At 36.9% G+C, this 23,261-nt stretch overlaps 1 protein-coding gene across 2 annotated transcripts in view; it reads right to left on the bottom strand.

Annotated features, from left to right (window-relative positions):
• METTL14 (methyltransferase 14, N6-adenosine-methyltransferase non-catalytic subunit) overlaps positions 1-16,887 on the bottom strand; it is a 38,712-nt gene extending 21,825 nt beyond the window's left edge. The window contains exons 1-7 of one of the 2 annotated variants that reach the window (XM_022596325.2): positions 16,659-16,887; positions 12,497-12,585; positions 8,609-8,696; positions 7,103-7,183; positions 6,651-6,738; positions 1,747-1,837; positions 399-540 (exon numbers count right to left, since the gene is read on the bottom strand). In XM_022596325.2, coding sequence (XP_022452033.1) covers positions 399-540; positions 1,747-1,837; positions 6,651-6,738; positions 7,103-7,183; positions 8,609-8,696; positions 12,497-12,585; positions 16,659-16,724 — 645 coding nt within the window. In that variant the 5' untranslated portion in view covers positions 16,725-16,887. The remainder of the gene's footprint in view (positions 1-398; positions 541-1,746; positions 1,838-6,650; positions 6,739-7,102; positions 7,184-8,608; positions 8,697-12,496; positions 12,586-16,658) is intronic. The other variant, XM_030760107.2, reaches the window with a different exon arrangement.
• Between the last annotated feature and the right edge of the window lie 6,374 nt (positions 16,888-23,261).

Here is a 23,261-nt window from a genome sequence, read left to right on the forward strand (position 1 = left end):
CAACTTCTGCCTCAAAAAGACAAATCAGGGCTTCCCTGGTGACGCAGTGGTTGAGAGTCCGCCTGCCGATGCAGGGGACACGGGTTCGTGCCCCCATCCGGAAAGATCCCACATGCCGCGGAGCGGTTGGGCCCGTGAGCCATGGCCGCTGAGCCTGCGCTTCTGGAGCCTGTGCTCCAGAGGCCCGCATACCAAAAAAAAAAAAAAAAAGACAAATCAGACTAAAGATATAATAATATTTGTTAATGTACCTTAGACCTTCAGCCATAACATATATTATAAATCTATATTTACAACTTCCTAAAAAAGTAGGGATATTTATAATATTACTTTCTGATCAGACATATATTTATTTGAAAAATAAATAATTCATTACAATGTAGAAAGTTTGATCATACATCATCCCAAGTCCAGCATTTTTCATTAGCAGTGATGCCAGTCTCTCTGTAATATTCTTCTAAAGGGGGTTCAAGAAGAATCACATCAAATTTGGGTGTTAGTTCTCTGATGTCAAAGGCTTCTATATCTGCTTGTAAGTACCTATTTGATTAAAGCATAAAATGTAAGAGATTTTCAAATACTTTACAATGGTAATGAAAGAAATTTCTTAAATATTTCCTAAACACTATTTACAAAGTCACCGTGAGCTAATTACTGAATACCTTTTTATGGAGGAGTATCCTTCCTCAGTACAGACAGTAAACCATCTACCAGTGCTCTTCCAGAGGACATGGATACACTCACACCACAAAGTAAAATCACAGTCCCACACAAACATCCAAAATACAAACTTCTCTCATTTCTTATATTGAAAATCCATACTCAGATGAGTGTCTGAGCCCCTTTCCATTATCATCTTAATATTCCAAAGAATACCATGTTACTTTTTCCACAATTGTTAAGTTAGAAAAACTATTTGTTAGTAAGTTTTAAATTCCTCCCTCTAAAAAAGTTTCTAAAAATGGACATAATTTTCTTTCCTTAGTTTGTGCCTTAGTAATATTGTTTAACAGTTTTTTCTAGCTACTTAGTATAAATTACTACTAGCCTTTACTTAATGGTTATTTCCACATAGTATGAAAGTATTTTAAATATAAAATACTTTAAATGTAAGAGTGTTTTTAAATAGGATATTAGTCTACTAAAATTTTTGCCACAAACTCAGACGTCTTTGCAGTTCTTCTAATCATTAACAGTATACATTTTAGCAAACTGTTAAATGTACAAAATGTTCAAAGTAAGCTAAATGTGAAATAAAGAGAGTCTCCAATTTCAAAGACCTTAAACACATTTTTTTAGGGAAGCATTAGTCTGTTTAGCAAAGGTTAAAATGAATTTTTGTATTCCAAAATGTTAATAGCATCTCTGGTTGCTGAGTTATAATTAACTTTCATTTTCTTACTTTCCCTCTCTAAGTTTTCTAACTTTCTTCAATAAATAATTTTTGAGAAGAAAAGTCGTTTAAAAACATTTTAAGATAATCAGGAATACAACAAATATGATTTTCTAAGAAAAAAATTTAAATTAGTAATTTAAAGTAAATTGTCTAGAAAACTGAAAATAAATTAAATGAGAACCTACTGTGTACTCAGCACTGGAGTTTCAAACTAATATATTTTACTATACAGAAGAAAGAGAATGTGTTAACCTTACAAAGATAGTGAATTTTTTTCAAACAGAAAAGGGGTTACATGATAAAAAGACTAATATTTTAAGCCTGAGTTGGGAACAAAAAACCCCACTTACATAGGAGGAGTGTTAGATTTAGCTATTAACTCATCCTTCAGCCTGATGAGCTCCCTCAGTTTAGGGTATTCTTCAAATCTGTCAGCCAAACCTGAAGAGGAAACATAGTAAATTCCAAATTTCAATACAAATGAGTATCAATGCATTCAAACGTGACGAGCCTGCTCAGAACAAAACAACACACAACCACCTCTTCATCCTCACATCCTTTTAAAAAAGTCTGAGGACTTTTAAACAATTCATATATACATTTTATATACCTAATGACCCTAATCCCACATGCAGGCAAACTCCCAGATGTTCTAAAGCCCAGATCAAGTCAATTAACCATTTAATTTCTCAAATTTATTAAATTAACTAACCTGCTTATAGCATCAAATTAACTAACCTGCTTATAGCATCAAATTTTGCCATTCTGTTCTCAGGAAAAGAAAAATTTTTCTTTCAATCATGCTTTTTGCATTTTCTTTTTACTCAAAAAAGTCTTTCTCCCAAAGAATCTAGTGATTGTTAAAATTTTTACTTAGTTTCTTAGACAGTTATCCAAAGCAGAGAAAATGAGGATTTCTCTTCTTTACTACTGATGATCTTAAATTAAGTGGCTACACTTTATGGACACAATCCCAGAACAAATCTAGTTAAAAAGATAACGAGTCCCTAACAGTCATTAGTGCACACCTCATTCACTCTGATTACTTATCTAAATTGTACTACCAATTCCAAGATAAGTCACTTTCTCTAAGATTATTTCCTATATCAATATTTATAGTTTTAAAGATCTCACTCCACATTATTATAAACCAAATCCTCAGATACATTTTCAAGCTTAGGACCTTGAAAAACATCTCCAAGTTCCATAAAGGTTAAAAACAGGAGACTTGTTCCCATTTCCTCAAAAATATTTACATCTCTGAACCTCAGAAGAGATTTTAGGTAAAACAACATAATAACTGTTTAAACAACTGTAGGAGTAAGTAGGGCTTGAATATCAAAGATTCCTAAAAGTTTTTATTTTGTTTTTTCTTTCTTCCCTACAAGAAGCATATTCATGACAATATAAATTATATAAACATCTTAAGTTGAAAACCAGAAGTACATTTTAATAACTTTAATACCAAAGAGTAAATAAGTGAAAGATTTTATAAAGCCTCCTCAATCAGTGGTTACAGATCAAATGAAACAAGTTTGAAGATTTTAGTACAGTCAGGTTTCAATCACAATAGAGTCAGCTCTCAATCATCTACAAAACAGGTACACCTTTTTCTCAATCCATAATAGTTTCCTAAGTACATTTTCTTTGCCTTGGAGAAATAAGTATCTTAAAAGCAGAAAGTCTGACAATGAAATTTGGTTATATCAATATAACTTATCATAACTTCGAGGAGAAAAACAGCTTTTTATAATTGATAAATAAAAACCTTATATATTAAACCTATATTTAACGTATGCAATTCGATGAGTTTGAACATATGCATACACCTGTGAAACCATCACCACAATCAAGGTAAGACATACCAATAACCTCCAAAAGTTTCTTTGTGTTCCTCTGGTTTTAGTGTGTGTGCATATGCATGTGTGTGTGGTAAGAACACTTAAGTAAGATGAAATCTACCCTCTTAAATTTTTTTAAGTATTGCTGACTATAGTCAGCAGTACAAACAATTTGCTACACAACAGATCTACAGAAAAAATTTATCTTGCATAACTGAAATTTTATACCAATTGAACAACAACTCCCCATTTTCCTCTCTCTCTAGACCCTGACAATCACTCCTGCATTCTCTGCTTCTATGAGACTGACTACTCCAGGTACCTCATAAAAGTGTATGTATTTATATACACATACTATTTTAGGTACCTCTGTAAGTGCATGCATATTTGTCATCCTATGACTGGCCTACTTCACTTACCATTATCATAACTTTTTGTGCTACATCTAAATTTTGCCTGTGAAAACATTAAAATCAGTTTCTACATGTTGCTTACAAACAAGAAAGGAAAAAATAAATTGGATTACATCAAAATTAAAATTTTTGTGTTGCAAATGGTACCAACAAGAAAGTGTAAAGACGGGAATTCCCTGGCGGTCCGGTGGTTAGGACTCTGCGCTCTCACTGCCAAGGGCGTGGGTTCAATCTCTGGTCGGGGAACTAAGATCCTGCAAGCCGCAGTGTGGCCAAAAGAAAGACAACCCACAGAATGGGAGAAAATATTTGCAGATCATACATCTGATAAGGGACTTGTACTGAGAATATACAAAGAACTCTTACAATGTAATAATAAAAAGACAAATTACCAATTAAAAAATAAGCAGGGTTTAGACACCTCTCTAAAGTAGGTATTTAAGTGGAAAAATATGCATAGGAAAAGATTCTTAATATCATTAGTCACTAAGGCAATGTAGATCAAAACCACAATGAAATACTACTTTATACCACTAGGACTGCTATAATTAAAAAGACATAATAAAATGTCAAGGGTGGTAAGAAACTGGAAGCCTCACATACTGTTGGTAGGAATGTAAATGGTACAACTGCTCTGAAAAACATTTGGGCAGTTCCTCAAAAAGTTAAACATAGAATTACCACATGACACAGCAATTCCACTCCCAGGTATATACCGAAGAGAAATGAAAGCATACATTTACACAAAAACTTTACATGAATATTCATAGCAGCAGAGTTTATAACAATCAAAAAGTGGAAACAACACAAATGAATAAATGAAATGTGGTATGTACATACAATGGAATATTTGGCAATAAAAAGAAATGAAGTACTGATAATATGCTGCAACACCAATGGTCCCTGAAAACATTATGTTAAGTGAAAAAAGCCCAGTCACGAAATATCACATGTTGTATGAGTCCAATTATATGAAATGTCTAGAATAGGCAAACTGATAGACAATAGTCAATTAATGATTACTTAAGGCTGAGGGGCAACTGTGGGAGAAGGAATTGGAATTGACTGCTAATGAGTACTGAATTTCTTTAGGGGAGATGAAAATGTTCTAAGGATGTGGAGAAAGGGGACTTGTACACTGTTGGTAGGAATGTAAATGAGTGCAGCCACTGTGGAAAACAGTATGGAGGTTTCTCAAAAATCTAAAAATAGAACTACCACATGATCCAGCAACTCCATTTCTGGGTATATATCTGAAGAAAATGAAAACACTAATTCAAAAAGATACACGCGCCCCAGTGTTCTTAGCAGCATTATTTACAATAGCCAAGAAATGGAAGCAACCTAAGCGTCCAGCAAAGGTAAATGGATAAAGACAATGTGCCATATATACACACACACACACACACACACAATGTGGTGTACACACACATACACACACACATACACTTATTACTCAGCCATAAAAAAAATGTGAAATTTTGCCTTTTGCAACAACATGGATGGATTGGAGGGTATTATGCTTAGTGAAATAAGTCAGACAGAGAAAGACAAATACTGTATATTATCACTTATACGTGGAATCTAAAAAATAAAACTAGTGAATATAACAAAAAAGAAACAGACTCACAGATAAAGAGAACAATCTAGTGGTTACCAGGGGGAGAAGGAAGTGGGGAGAGCAAAATAGGGGGAGGGGATTAAGAAGTACAAACTTCTACGCATATAATAAATAAGCTACAAGGATATATTGTACAGCAGAGAAAATACAGCCAATATTTTATAATAACTATAAATGAAATATAATCTTTAAAAATTGTAAACCACTATTTGTACACCTAAAACTTATATAATATTGTAAATCAACGATACCTCAATTTTTAAAAAAAGTTCTAAAATTAGACTGTGGCAATGGTTGCACAAATCTATAGATATTCTTAAAAAACTCAATTATATTCTTTAAATGGGTGCACTGTATGGTACATGAATTCTCTCAGTCAAGCTGTTTTTAAAAATGTAGGGATAATGCCTTTGGTAAGCTTATCGGTAGACTGGACACAGCTGAGAAAAGATTCTGACCTTGACGATATCTCAATAGAAACCTCAAAAATTGAAAAGTAAATAGAACAAAAATTGGAAAAAGAAAGCCAGACTATCTAAGGAATGTGGGACAACTACAAAAGGTAAAATGTGTAATGGAAATATAAGAAGGAGAAAAAACAGAAAGAGGAACAGAAGAAATATTTGAAATAATAATGACTGAGAATTTTCCCAAGATAATGTCAGACATCAAACCCCAGACACAGGAAGCTCAGAGAGTACCAAAGAGGATAAATGCAAAAAAAAACCCAAAGCAAACAAAACCCAGCTATACCTACACATATCATTTTCAAACTACAGAAAATCAAAGCTAACGAAAAAATTCTGAAAGAAACCAGAAAAAAAAAAACCAAACCTACTGAGGAACAAAGTTAAGAATTATACCCAACTTCTCAGAAACAAGCAAGAACAGGGTGAAGTAAAATACTTAAAGTGTTGAAAGAAAGAAAACACCAATCTAGAATTCTGTACTTTGCAAAATTAATCTTTCAAAAGTAAAGGAAAAATAAAGACTTTCTCAGGCAAACAAAAATTCAGGGGATTTGTTGCCAACAGGCCTGCCTTGCAAGAAATGTTAAAAGAAATTCTTTAGACAAAAGGAAAATAATATAAGTCAGAGAATCAGATTTACATAAAGAAAGGAAGAGCATCGAAGGAGTGAATGAAGGCAAAATAAAAATGAGGGATAGTTACAGAACCAAAATGAAGGAAAGATGGAAGGAGGAAGGAAAAAAGTAACACTGCTTGATGGAAAAAGAGAGTGTACTAGAAGTACTAAGAATGGAAAGGGGAAGCCAAGCCAGGAAAAATAATTTTGTTAGAAATAAACCACAAAATGGATAAATTACATGCATGTAATCAACAGCTAGCAATAGCATATTCCCAACAAATCTGACATACCTACATCTCTGATGAAATTTTGAGGTCTATGTCCGGTGTCTACAAAATGTTGGCAGTAATCATTATGGGGATTTAAACTCTGTGTTCCCTAAAGAAAACATCAAAATTAAACAAACAGCATTCACTCTGAGGGCAGATATACTAACTCTGTACTTTATTTTTTATTATGAGGCCATACAAAATATAAGTTAATTGACATTAAAAAAAACAGAAAACATCACTATTAAAATAATAGTATTACAATTCAGTATCTACAGACATCAATAAAGCATTATCTCATCCTAAATGGGCAAGCATCAGAAGAATATTTCATGAATAATTTTAAATGACCTTTATTTTATAATAATGATCCCTCAATAACTGAAAAAATCTTGAAAACAAATAAGTATTTAAAATCTTTTCAGGCATAGAGCTGAAATGTGAAATTATGGACGTGAAAATTATTTTTTTACCTTAAGAAAAGTACTAGAATCTTTGTAAATCTCTTCTTCATATGGCAAATTCTCTTCCTCCTGTTGCAGTTCTAATTCATCCTTGGAAAAGGAAGTATACATTTTATATATAAGAGGAGTATCTTACATATTACGATATCTCGAGTATTAAGACTCATATAAATATTTTCTTTCCCTAAGACACAATAAAGTTTTCAAATTACTTTTAAAGTCAAATATTGAAGTCAGGACTTCCCTGGTGGTCCAGTGGTTAAGAATCTGCCTTCCAACCCAGGGGACACGGGTTGGATCCCTGGTCAGGGAACTAAGATCCCACATGCCGTGGGGGAACTAAGATCCCACGTGCCGCGGGGCAAGTAAGCCCGTGCACGCGGCCGACAGCTAGAGAGAAGCCCACAGGTGGCAATGAAGAGCCCACATGCCACAACTAAGGCCTGATGCAGCCAAATAAATAAATATATAAAATACAAATTTAAAAAAATTTTTTTAATCTAAAAAAAACTTGAAGTTTTTGCTTTCTCATCATTAGCTGTAACTAGTTATGCTTATAATATATAAAATAAATATTTCTTTTTCATTCTCTTCAGTAATAATTGTCTATAACTACTAATTTTGTTGACTAAGTTATCTAGGATTATTTATCTCTGATATAATATAATATATTATATTATATATATTATATATATAATATAATATAATATTAGAATTTAGCTCAAATCATGAAAGATATGACCACCAATGGGGCAATTTTATTTCTACTAGATCAAACCATATGAAACTGCTATTTTATAAGTCAAAAATGTTAAAATATCAGAAACTGTATATGGTTTGACCTAATATAATCACAAATAGTTAAGTTATATAAGAGGATATACCAAATGCAACCAATACACAAGAGAATATCTATGAAATTAGATAATTATACCTAAAGATTTACTGAAACTATTTATTCTCTTCTCTATTGAATATAGTTGTATGACAATTAATTTGAAAAAAATGGAGGTAGGTTTTTTTGTCCTTAACTTTCTTCTCAACTACATATTGTAATTACAAGTTGCGAAGCTGGGTTTTTGCCTTGGGCCTCTGTCAGAAATGGTTCTACACTGCTGTCTAGCCCATGAGTTCTCAAAATATTTTAACTGTACTACCCTATATTGTTAACATGGAATAATGCAACTCAAAGAAGACAGTATTGTAGCCTCTCGAAATATGATTGAATTATCCAAAGTTTCTGATACATCTACCTCCTTACTCTTATTTAAGAATGCTATTGCCTAGTGCTTACTAGGCATTATGCTAAGTGCTTCATATACATCGCCTAATTTAATCCACATACTTCTTGTGTTAAACTGATATAAATGTCTTAAATTTACCTAATTACATCAACAATTATTCAGTATTCTGTCAAAATTCAGCTTGTCAAATTTTGTTTTCCTGGGTAAGACTCTATGGACTGTAAGGACTTATTTTCTTCTTGACCATAAAATTGTCCCATTCTCTACTTGCCTTATATTCTTCCATTTTGTCTTCATCTGTCTCTCCTTCATCCTGATACTTACGTTTTGCATTTGGAGCAGAGGTATCATAGGAAGCCCTGAAAATTAAAACTGAAATATCACTCACAAATACATACAAGATGTATAAATGTGTCCATTAATAATATTAAAGAACCGGTTATAAAAACAGAACAAGGCAAATTTTTCCTGACTAAACAGTATCTATTCACCCAGTTTATAAATCTTAAAAGTAACACAACCTGATGAATAATCTGTACTTTTTTTTGAGAAAGCAAACAAATAAGAAACTAAGCTTTTATAAGGTATGCATGGCAAAAAGAAACTTCTACATTATGTATCATTCTAATGTGTCTTGAGCAAAACTGATGTTCTATAAAGGATCATAAAAGACTACTACAAGCAACTATATGCCAATAAAATGGACAACCCGGAAGAAATGGACACATTTTTAGAAAGGTAAAAAATTCCCAGACTGAACCAGGAAGAAACAGAAAATATAAACAGAGCAATCACAAGTAATAAAATTGAAACTGTAATTAAAAATCTTCCATCAAACAAAAGTCCAGGAACAGATGACTTCACAGGTGAATTCTATCAAACATTTAGAGACGAGCTAACACCTATCCTTCTCAAGCTCTTCCAAAAACTACAGAGGAACACTCCGAAACTCTATTAATCTCTATTAAAAGGATCATACACCATGATCAAGTGGGATTTATCCCAGTAATGCAAGGATTCTTCAATATATGCAAATCAATCAATGTGATACACCATATCAACAAATTAAAGAATAAAAACCATATGATCATCTCAATAGATGCAGAAAAACTTCGACAAAAATTTGACAAAATTAACACCCATTTAAGATAAAAACTCTCCAGAAAATGGGCATATAGGGCACCTACCTCAACATAATAAAGGGCATATATGACAAACCCACAGCAAACATCATTCTCAATGGTGAAAAGCTGAAAGCATTTCCTCTAAGATCAGGAACAAGACAAGGATGTCCACTCTCACCACTATTATTCAACATAGTTGTGGAAGTCCTAGCCACGGCAATCAGAAAAGACAAAGAAATAAAAGGAATACAAATTGGAGGGACTTCCCTGGTGGCACAGTGGTTAGGAATCCACCTGCCAATGCAGGGGACACGGGTTCGAGCCCTGGGCCGGGAAGATCCCACATGCCGCGGAGCAACTAGGCCCATGTGCCACAACTACTGAGCCTGCGCTCTAGAGCCCACAAGCCACAACTAATGAAGCCCACATGCCTAGAGCCCATGCTCCGCAACAAGAGAAGCCACCGCAATGAGAAGCCCACGCACCGCAATGAAGAGTAGCCCCTGCTCGCTGCAACTAGAGAAAGCCTGTGCACAGCAACAAAGACCCAACACAGTGAAAAATAAATAAATATTTTTTTTAGAAAAGGAATACAAATTGGAAAAGAAGAAGTAAAACCATTGCTGCTTGCAGATGACATGATGATACACACAGAAAAATCCTACAGATGCCACCAGAAAACTGCTAGAGCTAATCAATGAATTTGGTACAGGATACCAAATTAATGCACAGAAATCTCTTGCATTCCTATACACTAACTACAGGAGATAAGAAAAATAAATTAAGGAAACAATCCCATTTACCAATGCAACAAAAAGAATAAAATACCTAGGAATAAACCTATCTAATGAGGCAAAAGACCTGTACTCAGAAAACTATAAACCACTGATGAAAGAAATCAAATATGACACTAACAGATGGAGAGATATACCATGTTCTTGGATCTGAAGAATCAATATTGTGAAAATGACTATATTGCCCAAAGCAATCTACAGATTCAATGCAATCCCTATCAAATTACTAAAGGCATTTTTCACAGAATCAAAACAAAGAATTTTACAATTTATATGGAAACAGAAATGGCGCCATACAGCCAAAGCAATATTGAGAAAGAAAAACAGAGCTGGAGGAACCAGGCTCCCAACTTCAGACTCTACTACAAAGCTATAGTAATCAAGACAGTATGGTACTGACACAAAAAAAGAAATATAGGTCAGTGGAACAGGATATAAAGCCCAGAGATAAACCCCCCACACCTATGGTCACCTTATCTTTGATAAAGGAGGCAAGAATATACAATGGAGAAAAGTCAGCCTCTTCACTAAGTGGTGCTGGGAAAACTGGACAGCTACATATAAAAGAATGAAATCAGAACACTACCTAACACCACACACAAAAATAAACTCAAAATGGATTAAAGACCTAAATGTAAGGCTGGACACCAAAAAACTCTTAGAAGAAAATGTAGGAAAAACACTCTTTGACATAAATCACAGCAAGATCTTTTTTGACCCACCTCCTAGAGTAATAAAAATAAAAACAAACAAATGGGACCTAATGAAACTTTAAAGCTTTTGCACAGCAAAGGAAACCATAAACAAGATGAAAAGACAACCCTCAGAATGGGAGAAAATATTTGCAAATGAAGCAACTGACAAAGGATTAATCTCCAAAATATACAAACAGCTCATGCAGCTCAATATCAAAAAAACAGATAACGCAATCGAAAAATGGGTAGAAGACCTAAATAGACATTTCACCAAAGAAGACATACAGGTGGCCAAGAGGCACATGAAAAGATGCTCAGCATCACTAATTATTAGAGAAATGCAAATCAAAACAACAATGAGGTATCACCTCACACCAGTCAGAAAGGTCACCATCAAAAAAACCTATGAACAGTAAATGCTGGAGAGGGTGTGGAGAAAAGGGAACCCTCTGGCACTGTTGGTAGAAATGTAATTTGATACAGCCACTATGGAGAACAGTATGGACATTCATTAAAAAACTACAAATAGAAGTACCATATGACCCAGCAATCCCACTACTGGGCATATACCCTGAGAAAACCATAATTCAAAAAGACACATGTACCCCAATGTTCATTACAGCACTATTTACAATAGCCAGGACATGGAAGCAACCTAAATGTCCAACAACAGAGGAATGGATAAAGAAGATGTGGTATATGTATACAATGGAATATTACCCAGCCATAAAAAGGAACGAAATTGGGTCACTTGCAGGGATGTGGGTCGACTTAGAGTCTGTCATACAGAGTGAAGTAAGTCAGAAAGAGAAAAACAAATATCATATATTAACACATATATGCGAAATCTAGAAAATGGTACAGATGAACCTATTTGCAGGGCAGGAATAGAGACAAAGTAGTAGAGAACAGATGAGTGGACACAAGGGGCAGAGGGAAGGGGAGGGAGGGATGAACTGGGAGATTAGGACTGACATATATTCACCACCATGTGTAAAATAGCTAGTGGGAACCTGCTGTATAGCACAGGGAGTTCAGCTTGGTGCTCTGTGATGACCTAGATGGGTGGGATAGCAGGGGGTGGGAGGGAGATCCAAGAGGGAGGGATATATGTATACATATAGCTGATTCACTTCACTGTACAGCAGAAATTAACACAACATTGTGAAATAATTATACTCCAATAAAAAAAAACCTGATAACTACAATACTGAAAAATTCTAAATGCTTTATGAACTATCAAGTCAATACCACTTTTAGGGCAAAGTGTGTTTTTTTTAATAAGGATTTTTTAAATAAAATTATATATGGTATATAAGCTAATTCCTAGCCTAACATTCCATTTTCTAACTACTTTATAAATGAAAACTTACTGTATTCAGGTAATAAGTATTTCATAATTCATGAGCTAACAATAAAAACCAATGTTTCCTAAATCTGTATGCTGATACTTATAACAACACACTTCATACCTAGGATCATTGTTTATTAAAACAGTGATCCTTTCACAAATACTAACATGTCACTAAAAAAATATTCAACTGACCTGCAAGTTTCTCTTGTTTCAGCAATTTCTCTCTGCTCATCTTTGCTATTTAACACAGCACCAATACTGTCAGCACTTTCAGCTCCCAACTGAGAAAAGGCAAAAACCAAAAATTAGATGACAGTGTACTGAATAGCCTTCCTAGTCATTTGTAGCAGCATTTAATACATCAAGTATTTAAAAAAAAAAAAAAAACCCGTAACTACTGCAGCAGGCAAATGGACAAATTACCTTGCAGGAAAAAGAGAAAACACCTTGGAGCAAAACCATGTTAATTAAGAATGATTTTGCCAGCTGAAAAGTATTTTATGCTTTCAGTTATTTTGAAATTACAACAATTAACTTGAGCCAATCCTCTACTTTTAAAGCAAATAATAAAACACAATTTAGCAGCAGTAGCAATAACAAAACAACAAAAAAAGCAGCTAACATAGTGTTTATAGTGTGATATGCACTATGTTAAACACTCTGCATCCATCAGCTCATGTATTGTACCTTATTTATTCCATGCCGTAATAAATACCTTTTCAGTTTTATTCAAGCCAAGTCTTTATAATGATTATAGGCACAATACTAAACTTTACAAAAACCTGAAAAATAGTGATGCAAATTCGGGTTGGCAGTTCGGGAAATTTTGCAAAATACAACAAATGTAAACAAATCACTAGTTGAAATAGGCCTGGCTACATAGTATGGGATCAATTCATGGAAAACTTTAAAAGCCAAACCAAGAAGTATAGAATGCAATTTACAGGCCATGAGGAACCACTTAATATTTTTAAGCACACGAAGGCATGAGGAAATCTGCATTAAATAATCCCTTAGCTCAAGAAAGGTGAGAAGGCACACTACAATATTAGAGCTGCAAGTCCCCAGCCTTGATCTTAAACAATTACCACTGCCTCTTTAGACTACCCACTTCATGACTCCCCTAAGGTTTCCCCAATGATAAATCTCTTCCAATATATCAACTGTTCCTGATATTTTAACTCTTCCATAAAATCTTCCTGACCCCTATTCTCTTTAGTCAGAAAACACATTCATTCCCATAGGTGGAATGCTTTATAACCTTCTTCCCAAGACTGAGTCGGACTCCCTTCAAATCTCAGATGAGTACATTTCTTCTGAGGGTCCTTCCATGAACACTATATACAGAATAGGTAGCCTCCTTTCCATTATTTTTACCTCCTCATTTCCTCATTCCGATCATAGCACTTAATACACCCTTTTTGTTTTACTTTTATTTGTTTCACAGTCGCTATCATAACTTCCAATTTTTTATTTGTACAATTCAATTACTTTATCAGTTTACTTTTGTTTACTTCTCCCCCACTGAAATGTTAGCTCACTGAGGGGAAGAACTCTGTCCTGTTGATATCTGTATGTGCAGCAGCTACTATAACATCTGACTTATAGTACATGCTTATAAATATGGGAATAAACCAATGAGATTTTCTACCAAGGTGTAAATTAGAATACAATGTTTTACAAGAGGAATGCTTTAAATCAAATTGTGCTTACATATATAATTGTCTTCTCATGCTCCAACATTTTTTAAAAATTGTGGAATGACTGGACTAATAGACTTCCCATTGTGGTAGCACTAAATACATTATTTGAATAACTATGACAATTTGGAATCACTTGAAAGCATGTATAATTTTTTGAAACAAAGCTACAAGTTAAATAAAAACAGGTGTAAATCGTTGATGATAGCATCAATTGCCACAATCGTGGTCTGGGCCTATATACTGCATCCGATATCTTCATCCAGCAGCCAAGTCAGTCAAGCAAATTATACACACTTGAGTTGTGCTCTACTCTGACAGATCATCAATCAACAAAAATTTATTAAAAACTTACTTAGGGCAAGAAACAAAGTTAGGATAGAAGATTAAGCCAACAGGAATTAAATGCAAAGACGCTGCACGCAAACTGTTTATATGCTGTATGATGGTTAATAATATACAGTAGTGGGCGCAACAGTAAGGAAAATGGATGCTCAGAGGGAGAAGAGTCTAAGCCAGGGAGATCACAATAGGTTTCATCACAAAATTCTGACCTGGACTGTCACAGAGGATAGACAGAAATCAGAAAGAAAGGACAACTTTTAAAAATCATAAAGTATGTACTGCACAAATCACGTTCTGGAGAGTAATAAACCAGTCTGTCTTGTTCATACAGAGAAAAGTAAGTGAAAGAAAGGCTGCTAAAGTGGAAGTCTGTCATTGATTTTATTGTACATCCTTACTTAGGTGGAAAGGTTCCTATCCAACTGTACTAGGAGGCAGCCAGGTGTATTGCAAAGGCCTAAAACTGCAGCTTGCAAATGTAAAAGGTTTGTGGCCTTCAGCATGTAACAAATTTCCTGAGCTTTATTTTCTTCATCTATAAGACACAGATAGCATCTGACTGGTATGATCAAATATAATGTATGTACAAGCTTGGCAGAGTCTTGACACACAGAAAGGACTTAATAAATGGCAGCCATTATTAAATTCTGTGCAGTAAGTAAGCTCTCTGAGGGTAGGACCACCTATTATTATTCATAGCTGAATTGCCAATGTCTACAAAAGCTCCTGGCACATAGTAAGACACTCAACAAATCATTGTTTACGACTATTTTCAGTCAAACAGACGTCTGAATTCAAAACTAAAGAGTAAGAATCTTGGTGGTAACAAAGAGCTGCTGAACATTTTTGAAGATAACATAATAGAAACTGGGAAAAGGAAGGCTTGGAAAAGATACTTGATTTGTCCAAAATCACTATGCCAGGAACAGATCTGATTCCAAACGCCCCCTTTGTTTTTGGCCACGCGTTTGTGGGATCTTAGTTGCCAACCACGGATTGAACCCGGGCCACAGCAGTGAAAGCGCTGAGTTCTAACCACTGAACCACCAGGGAACTCCCTAAACGCCCACACTTTTAACACTGTACCATAAATCTTTTCATCCAATCATAAAAGAGGATAAGTCTCAGATTTCCATGTACTAAAACGAAAACTTATTACTGAAAAAAATAACAGTAAGATGCCTCATCAAAACCTGTGAGCATTTCCCCCATCCCTTTTACCGGTCTGAGTGGTAGAAAGTAAAACACAGCCTCTAACTTTAATTAAGCAGAGGTGTGCATCTGCATTTTCTGCATGTGTACTCTACTAATCAAGTGTTAACTTACTCATACACAAGAAGGAGTGAGGCCAAGATCTGGAGAGACAAACCTGGGTTTAACTTTCTTGCCCAGAGGTGAAGGAGCCAGGGCAAAAATTAACCTCTGGAGCCAATGTTTCATTATCCGATAAGTGAAGACAATATTACCTATTTCAGAGATTTGTTGTGATCGATACACATTAAGAATTCAAACATTAGCTGCGAGTGAGGACGAGGATACCGTACACGGCAGGGTCGACAGCAATACGCATCATGCAGAATCTAAAATTTACACTCAGGCTTCTACCAATGCAGTCGTTGGACACTATCCCAGGGAAAATACCGTAAACCTGACCCACAATGAAGCCCCAATCTCAAGAATCGGGAGCTGACTACAAAGAAAGGCAAGACACAAACGACCATTTAAAAAGTGAACAGAGGGGGGTTGCCCTGGTGGCGCAGTGGTTGAGAGTCCGCCTGCCGATGCAGGGGACACGGGTTCGTGCCCCGGTCCGGGAAGACCCCACATGCCGCGGAGCGGCTGGTCCCGTGAGCCATGGCCGCTGAGCCTGCGCGTCCAGAGCCTGTGCTGCGCAACGGGAGAGAGACCACAACAGTGAGAGGCCCGCGTACCGCAAATAAATAAATAAATAAATAAAAGTGAACAGAAATTCTGGAGGATAACAAGTCACTTTTCTTTGCGTGAACTGCGGTAACTTATACAGAAAGACCACTGTATTCTCATCATTGAGCACCACTCGGCGGCCATTCCATAACGGTTGCTGAAGACCAAGCGTGGCGTTCGGTTCAGCACCACAATGACCGCGAGGTAAAACAGGAAAAGATTCGGGGTACCCCGGGGGTTGAGAACAAGAGGGTAAGTGGGCGCAGGGATTAAGGTCGCGGGACCAGAAAGGACTGCACCGTGGCCAGTAAGGAGACAGAAAAGGGAGGAGGAGGTAACAGGCCGGCCGCGCACGCGCATTCGCGATCCCTCCCTGGTCCCCGGACCTGCTGCGCGAGAAGCTGTCGCCGTAACTTCTGCCGCTCCCGGATCTCCTGCAAGCGGCTGTCCATGTCCCAACTCTTGTTTTCCACTGCCTCGAAAACTTGGCAATGAGCGGACGAACCCCCGCCCAATTTTTCTTCGGAGACTGTGGAACACAAAATTCTCCAGGAGCTTCTAGCAGCGTGTACCCAGTGCTTTTTCCTCAATAGGTGTTTCCGGCGCGGCCGGAATTTGGCTCCACCGCTCCCGGAAGTCCCGCCTCCTTATGGACGCCTGCGATTTGACGCTGCCTAGAAGAGGCCCAATGAGGGTCCTGCGAGAGGCGTCTGTGGAGGCTTCGGCGGTCCAGAGCTGGGGCTGTTGAAGCTGTGGTGGCGAATCGCTGACCCCTCACTTTCCCCTTCCTGGGACTTGAGGCTCCCTTGGTCTTTCAGCACTGTTGCCACGTGGTGGGCCGTTTTGTTGATTCCCTTTTCCATTAGTTCCCCAGTTGCCAGTTCTGACGTTTTAATCATTGCCAGATACCCGTTTTTTCGTGAAAGCACTAACACGGGTCAGATTTCGGGGTTTGAACCCTGGACTGTCGTTTACTAGCTGAGTGGCCTTGTCTAGATAATCAACCTCTGTGAGCCTTTAATAAGAGTGCCTACCTCACAGAGTTGTGAAGATGGAAAGAATAAACAGAGCCAAACACATCCCACCATGCCAGTGTTCATTAAGCTTTTTATTATTACTTTCCACTTGAGGCAGGGAACGGCAACTGCATCTGCCCGTGCTCTTCTCCACAACTCACTAGCCCTTGAGAAGTTTCCTATTTTACCATAATGCATTTTATGGATTCTTTAGAGAGGTGGGAGGGTGATAGTAAAATTTGTCGTGGTTCATGTCCTAGAGGTCAGAGGCTACGGGGGCCCTTTTTGTGCTTGTGCATTTGTCTTAGTTGGAAATAACCCTGAGATATGAAAACAAATAGCCTACTGATGCTTGTGGCGGGGGGGGCTCAGTGATGATTCTCCTTTCTTCGTAGGAAGGCAACAAGGACCAAAGTTGGTTTTTTTTTTTTACATCTTTATTGGAGTATAATTGCTTTACAATGGTGTGCTAGTTTCTGCTTCATAACAAAGTGAATCAGTCACACACACACATATGTTCCCATATCCCTTCCCCCTCGCGTCTCCCTCCCTCCCTCCCTCCCAGGACCAAAGTCTCAAGTTATTACCATTATACACCATATTTGTCATCTTATTCCAAATTCAAAGTAGCAGAAGTAGACTAAGAAGTCATGTTGCCCCAAGTTTAATTGGAAGTTGTGGCACATACTTACCAAGATTAGTAACAAGTCTGTTCTTTGAGAGAGGATTTAATTTTTGAAAATAGTATTAAATCCTCCAGATCAAAAGCAGGTGGGTCAGGTTAGGCCAAAAGTGGGCAGACTAGGCTCTTACTAATTGTCATGTCTTTCTCAAGAACTAGCTCTGAAAGGCAATTTCAAAAGAGGAGTCCTAAAAATCCCTTGAGTAATGGCAGCACTGTTTGAAAAAGTATGTTAACTTCCAAGGGGCCTATACTGTAAAAGACAATACTAATTTGTACATATGAATTAAAGTGTGTTTCTTTAACAGTCAGCTGCATCACCTGCCAGTCAGGTAAGCTGAGTATTGATTTGAACCATTTTTCAGTGATGTGAATAGACATTTTGTTCACTCAAAAATTTATTATAGGGCTTCCCTGGTGGCGCAGTGGTTGAGAGTCCACCTGCCGATGCAGGGGACACGGGTTCGTGCCCTGGTCTGGGAAGATCCCACATGCCGCGGAGCGACTGGGCCCGTGAGCCATGACCGCTGAGCCTGCGCGTCCGGAGCCTGTGCTCCGCAACAGGAGAGGCCACAACAATGAGAGGCCCGCATACCGCAAAAAAAAAAAAAAAAAAAAAAAAAATTATATTTATTGAGCATTTTATATGGCAGACACTGTGATGGACCCTTGAGTCTATCAAAGACCAAAAACCAAATCAGTCAGTTTTTCTTTAGGGAGTTTACTACCTAAAGGAGGAAAAAAATTTTTTCCTGGTAAAGTGTAGTGCAGGTGCTAGTGGTATTTAAGCCCCATACTCACCTGAACTCTGCTCTGTGACGATGGTTGGGCTGGGAGTTTGCAAACTGTAGTTCCCAGCTTTCCTTGTCAGACAGCTTCCTGTAAGATTCTGGTAAGAATTCTGCACAGGCAGAAAATCAGAAGGTGGAACATGGGAAAGCTATTGTTCCTTAGTTCTCTTCCTCTCTGTTTCTGGTATCCAGGGCAGTGTCTGTGCCCTTTACAAAGTCCAGCACCAGCTGCAGCAACCCCTCCTTGGTGGTCCTGTTTCCCCTTTCCCTACACTCACGTGGCATCCCCAAAAGAGCATTTGCTCTTGGGCTCTGATAATACCACCTCCACCCTCTGTTCTACCAGCTCTAGGACTAGTAGCCACTTCCTGCCGTTAGGAATTTCTGATTTAATCTCACCTTCCCCTTTATGCTCTTTTAGCCGTCAACATTTTTCCATAGCAAATGCTGTCTGTTTAGAATTCCTTATTTGATTTCTGTTTTCTTGCCTGGGACCTGTACTGATGAAGATGCAAATGTGAACTACCTTTAGTATTTACAAAGTCTTTCGAATACAGCAGAGGGTTGTCCCGGTTTCCACAAAGAAAGGGATATAACTCTGAAATCTGTCTCCCAACCAATGAATTTTAAAATACCAGACCACACCTGTGGAGTACTGTACATGCCTATCAGTAACATTTGTTCATCACAGCAACATAAGGACCATTAGGGAATGTGTGTGGTGGGGAGAAGGGGGAGAAGAAATTTAGAAAGTCCCCACATATAATTCATATTCTTTGAAAAAGCAATTTAACTTCTAGGCACTTATTTTGAGGAAGTAATGAGAGATCCACGTAACAATGAATGCATCTCCCCTGTTGAGCTGCATCCCATAGGCCTACAAGTCTTGTGCTTGCCCAGCTTCAAGACTAAGAAAGAGCCCAGAGTCAGCAACAGAGACATCAATGCATGGGGGAGACTACACGTCTGAAGCAAAGTCCTGGAGCAAAACCCCACCGGGTGCGGTGGAGGGCAGGCAGAACAAGGTGGCCGTCTTTGCTGTGGGGAAGGGAGGGAGATTACCAGTTACAGGGGAAATAGATGTCAGGTGGGCTCATTAGTTACCAGGGAAACCAGTAGAGGCGAATGCCCCTCCCCGCCTTTGATAAGAAGGCTAGCTGGGGCCTGGAGCAAGTACAAAGGAAGGTCAATCATGTGAGTAGGCTGTAGATGCAGCAGGCGCTGGTTGAGCAGGGGACACACAGAGAGCAAGAGAACAGCCATCTTGAGTGGCCTGACCATACATTCCCCCTAAGTTCCTTGAGAATGACTCTTCCAAATCTATGTATCCAACTGCCTATTATCCATCTTACTAAAGTGTCCCTCACAATCTCAAAGTTAACATGGATATAACCTGAATTTGTCAGTCACCCCCATCTTCTCAAAAATAATTTTTTAATTCTACTCCTAAGGTGTTTCCTATTTCAGTGAATGGGATCAGTATCCACCCATTTTCCTAAATAAAAAGCACTCTACCTCTTCTTCAGCCTCCTTATCTACTCTGTGCCTGTAGTTCCACCCTTAACCTCAACCCTCACACACACACACACACACACACACACACACACACCATTCTTCATTTCTGCAAACACAACTTCTGATGATACATATCCTGATTCATATCCTAATTTCACTACCAGTTTCCAGCCTATCAGATTCTTCCTAGAGATTTGTGGAAAATTATAATTTTATCACTTCCAACTCTGCTCAAACTTTTTATATGTCTCCTCAATGTTTGGGGCAGTGCTGTCCAAGAGAACTTCTGTGTGAATATGTCTTCATTTCTTTGGGATAAATGCCTAGAGTGCAATTACTGTGTCATGTGGTAGTTGCATGTTTACTTTTTTTGTTTTTGTTTTTTTAACTGCCAGACTTTTCCAGAGCATATGTATCATTTTATATTCCCACAAGCAATGTGTAAGTGATCCAGTTTCTCCACATCCTTGTGTGCATTTATTATTTTACCTATTCTGATATTTTATATACATACACACACACACAGTGTGGCTTACATAGCAATTTGATGAAGCATAGAACATTGCAGACACATTCCTTGTTTTGAAATGAAAAAACTTTCTGATGTTACCAAAAGCATCTCGTGGTTTTAATTTGCACTTCCCTAATGAATAATGATGTTGAACATCATTTGATTTCTTTATTTGCCATTACATACCTTTTCTGGTGAAATATCTCTTCATGTCTCTTACCCATTTAGTAACTGGATTGTTTGCTTTTTACTGTTGTGTTTTAAGAGTTCTTTGTATGTTCTAGATATTAGTCCTTTGTTGCATACACAGTTTTCAAATTTTTTCTCCCAATCTGTAGCTTGTCTTTTTGTCCTCTTAACAGAGTCTTTCACAAAGTGAAAGTTTTAATTTTGATGAAGTCTAAATTTTATTTTTATGGATCGTACTTGTGGTATAAAGTAATAGGTAACATTTTTTTGCATGGAAATAAGCAACCTCTCCCTCACTTCCCTTGTCCAAATCATTGGCACATCCTGTAAGAAACAATTCTAAAATATAACCTAAATATGTCTACTTTTTCTCCATTTTTACAACTATCTCCCAGGTTCAAATCACCATCATCACTCAATTTATTTTCCTTCTTCCCTTCCTTCCCTATTTTAAAACTGTAAATTAGATCATGTGATTCCTTAACTTAAAATTCTCCAAAAGTTTCCCATTAGGCTTAGAGTGAAATCCAAATTCTGCTACAGCCTATGAGAACTTACCTCATCTGGCCTGCCCATCTCTGACCTCACCCCGGTATACGAACCTCTGATCTTCCTGCACCTCACCCTAGTGCCCTAAACTGCAGCCAAACTCTTTTCTGTTTGTCTCTCAAATACAACAAGCTTCATCCTACTTTTGGCCCCAGCATCTACAGGTCCCTCTTCCAATGTTTGTAGGACTAGCTTTTCCTCACTAGGTCTCTCCACAGTCAACTGCTCCAAGGTGCCTTCACTGATGGCCTTATTGAATGAAGCCTGTGTTTCTTTTATCACTTTGTGTTATTACTCTGTTTCACTATTATTATCTTTTTGCACTTGACCAGGTGAAGTTATTTGTTTACTTCATCTACCCCTACTTAAAGGTGAGCAGTGGCCCACCTTTATCAGAGCAGTGGCCTTCCCTTTCATATTCACCACATCTCAAACACCAAGCACATAGGGGTCATTCAAATACTATTTATTAAATGTTTAATATTTCCATTTTCTCTTTGAGTATTCAACTATTGGTAGATTCAGTATGTCCTCAGAAGGGACTATTTATAATATAATGTTTCTAATTAATTACAGAAACAAAGAAGGTGAGTTCTGGTTTCTGATAATTTTCACTCATGCTATCTACCACTAAGTCATGTCCTTTATTCATGTTTCATGAAGTAAATTAAAAATGTAGAACAATATATAACTCAAACATATCTTGATTCTAACTGCAAGACAGGATACTGTTATTGTGTTTCACAAGTTTCAGAAAACATGGAAATTTTTATCCTTTGACTTCACCAGTAATTCTATGATTTAAGCTAGGCAAGTCTGAACAGGTCTTTACTGCTTAGTGTCTTGCTGTGTTAAAAGGATATAACACAAGCTTACCTCATCAAGATGCTATGTAAAACAGTTTCTATTTATTCCAAGTACTGTATGATTTTGTGTCTATATTTGTGTGGAACAGCACATTTATTACACAATGGCATCAAAAGAGTTATGCCACAAAGCATGCCACATTCTTAGAGATACTAGTGGGATTATATTACATCTGTTAAATTAATTTTGGGGATTGTGTTGCAACTAAATCTAACGATAAATTTGGAATTTAGCTAGGCTGAAAAATTGTCTCGGATCATTTTAAATTGTGTTTTTAGAATAAGACTCAGTTATCTCAGGATAGCCTCAAAACTTTAGTAGAAAATCAGTGAAATATATCTTATAAACTTATAATTTTATAAAGTTTGTGTGTGTGTTTATTACATAATTAGAACATTGAAGACACACTCCTTATTTTGAAATGGAAAAACTTTCTGATATTATTAGTATTCATTTACTTGAAACCCTGTGGAACTCAACACAGTAATAGAACACAGGGATAGAAAAAAAACTGTCAACTTATCCAAGATGTAAGTCTGATTCTGAAAGGATTTTCAAAGAAGCTGAAACTTGAAATATACTCTACAGTTTCATAAAATGCATTGTGTAGAATTTTTAAAAGAATTTTAAAATGTCAAGAGTCTTTTAGTCACCTTAATATAACTAGCAGTAATATTGTAATAGAATTCAGCAAAATAACAAATGTAATTTAATTTATAAAAGTAGAATTTTTATCTATAAATGTAAAGTAGGCTTTTAAAATTCTGGAGCCATGAAGATGAACTAGCTTTATGACTTGGATCAAGTGATCTAACCATCTTGTATCCCAGGTTCCTCAACTGTAATTCAAAGGGAATGAAATAATTCAG

This window comes from Delphinapterus leucas, chromosome 5 (assembly GCF_059928025.1).
Source record: "Delphinapterus leucas isolate spDelLeu-1000000601 "Yukka" chromosome 5, BTC_Dleu_Yukka2, whole genome shotgun sequence".
Lineage (NCBI taxonomy): Eukaryota > Metazoa > Chordata > Mammalia > Artiodactyla > Monodontidae > Delphinapterus > Delphinapterus leucas.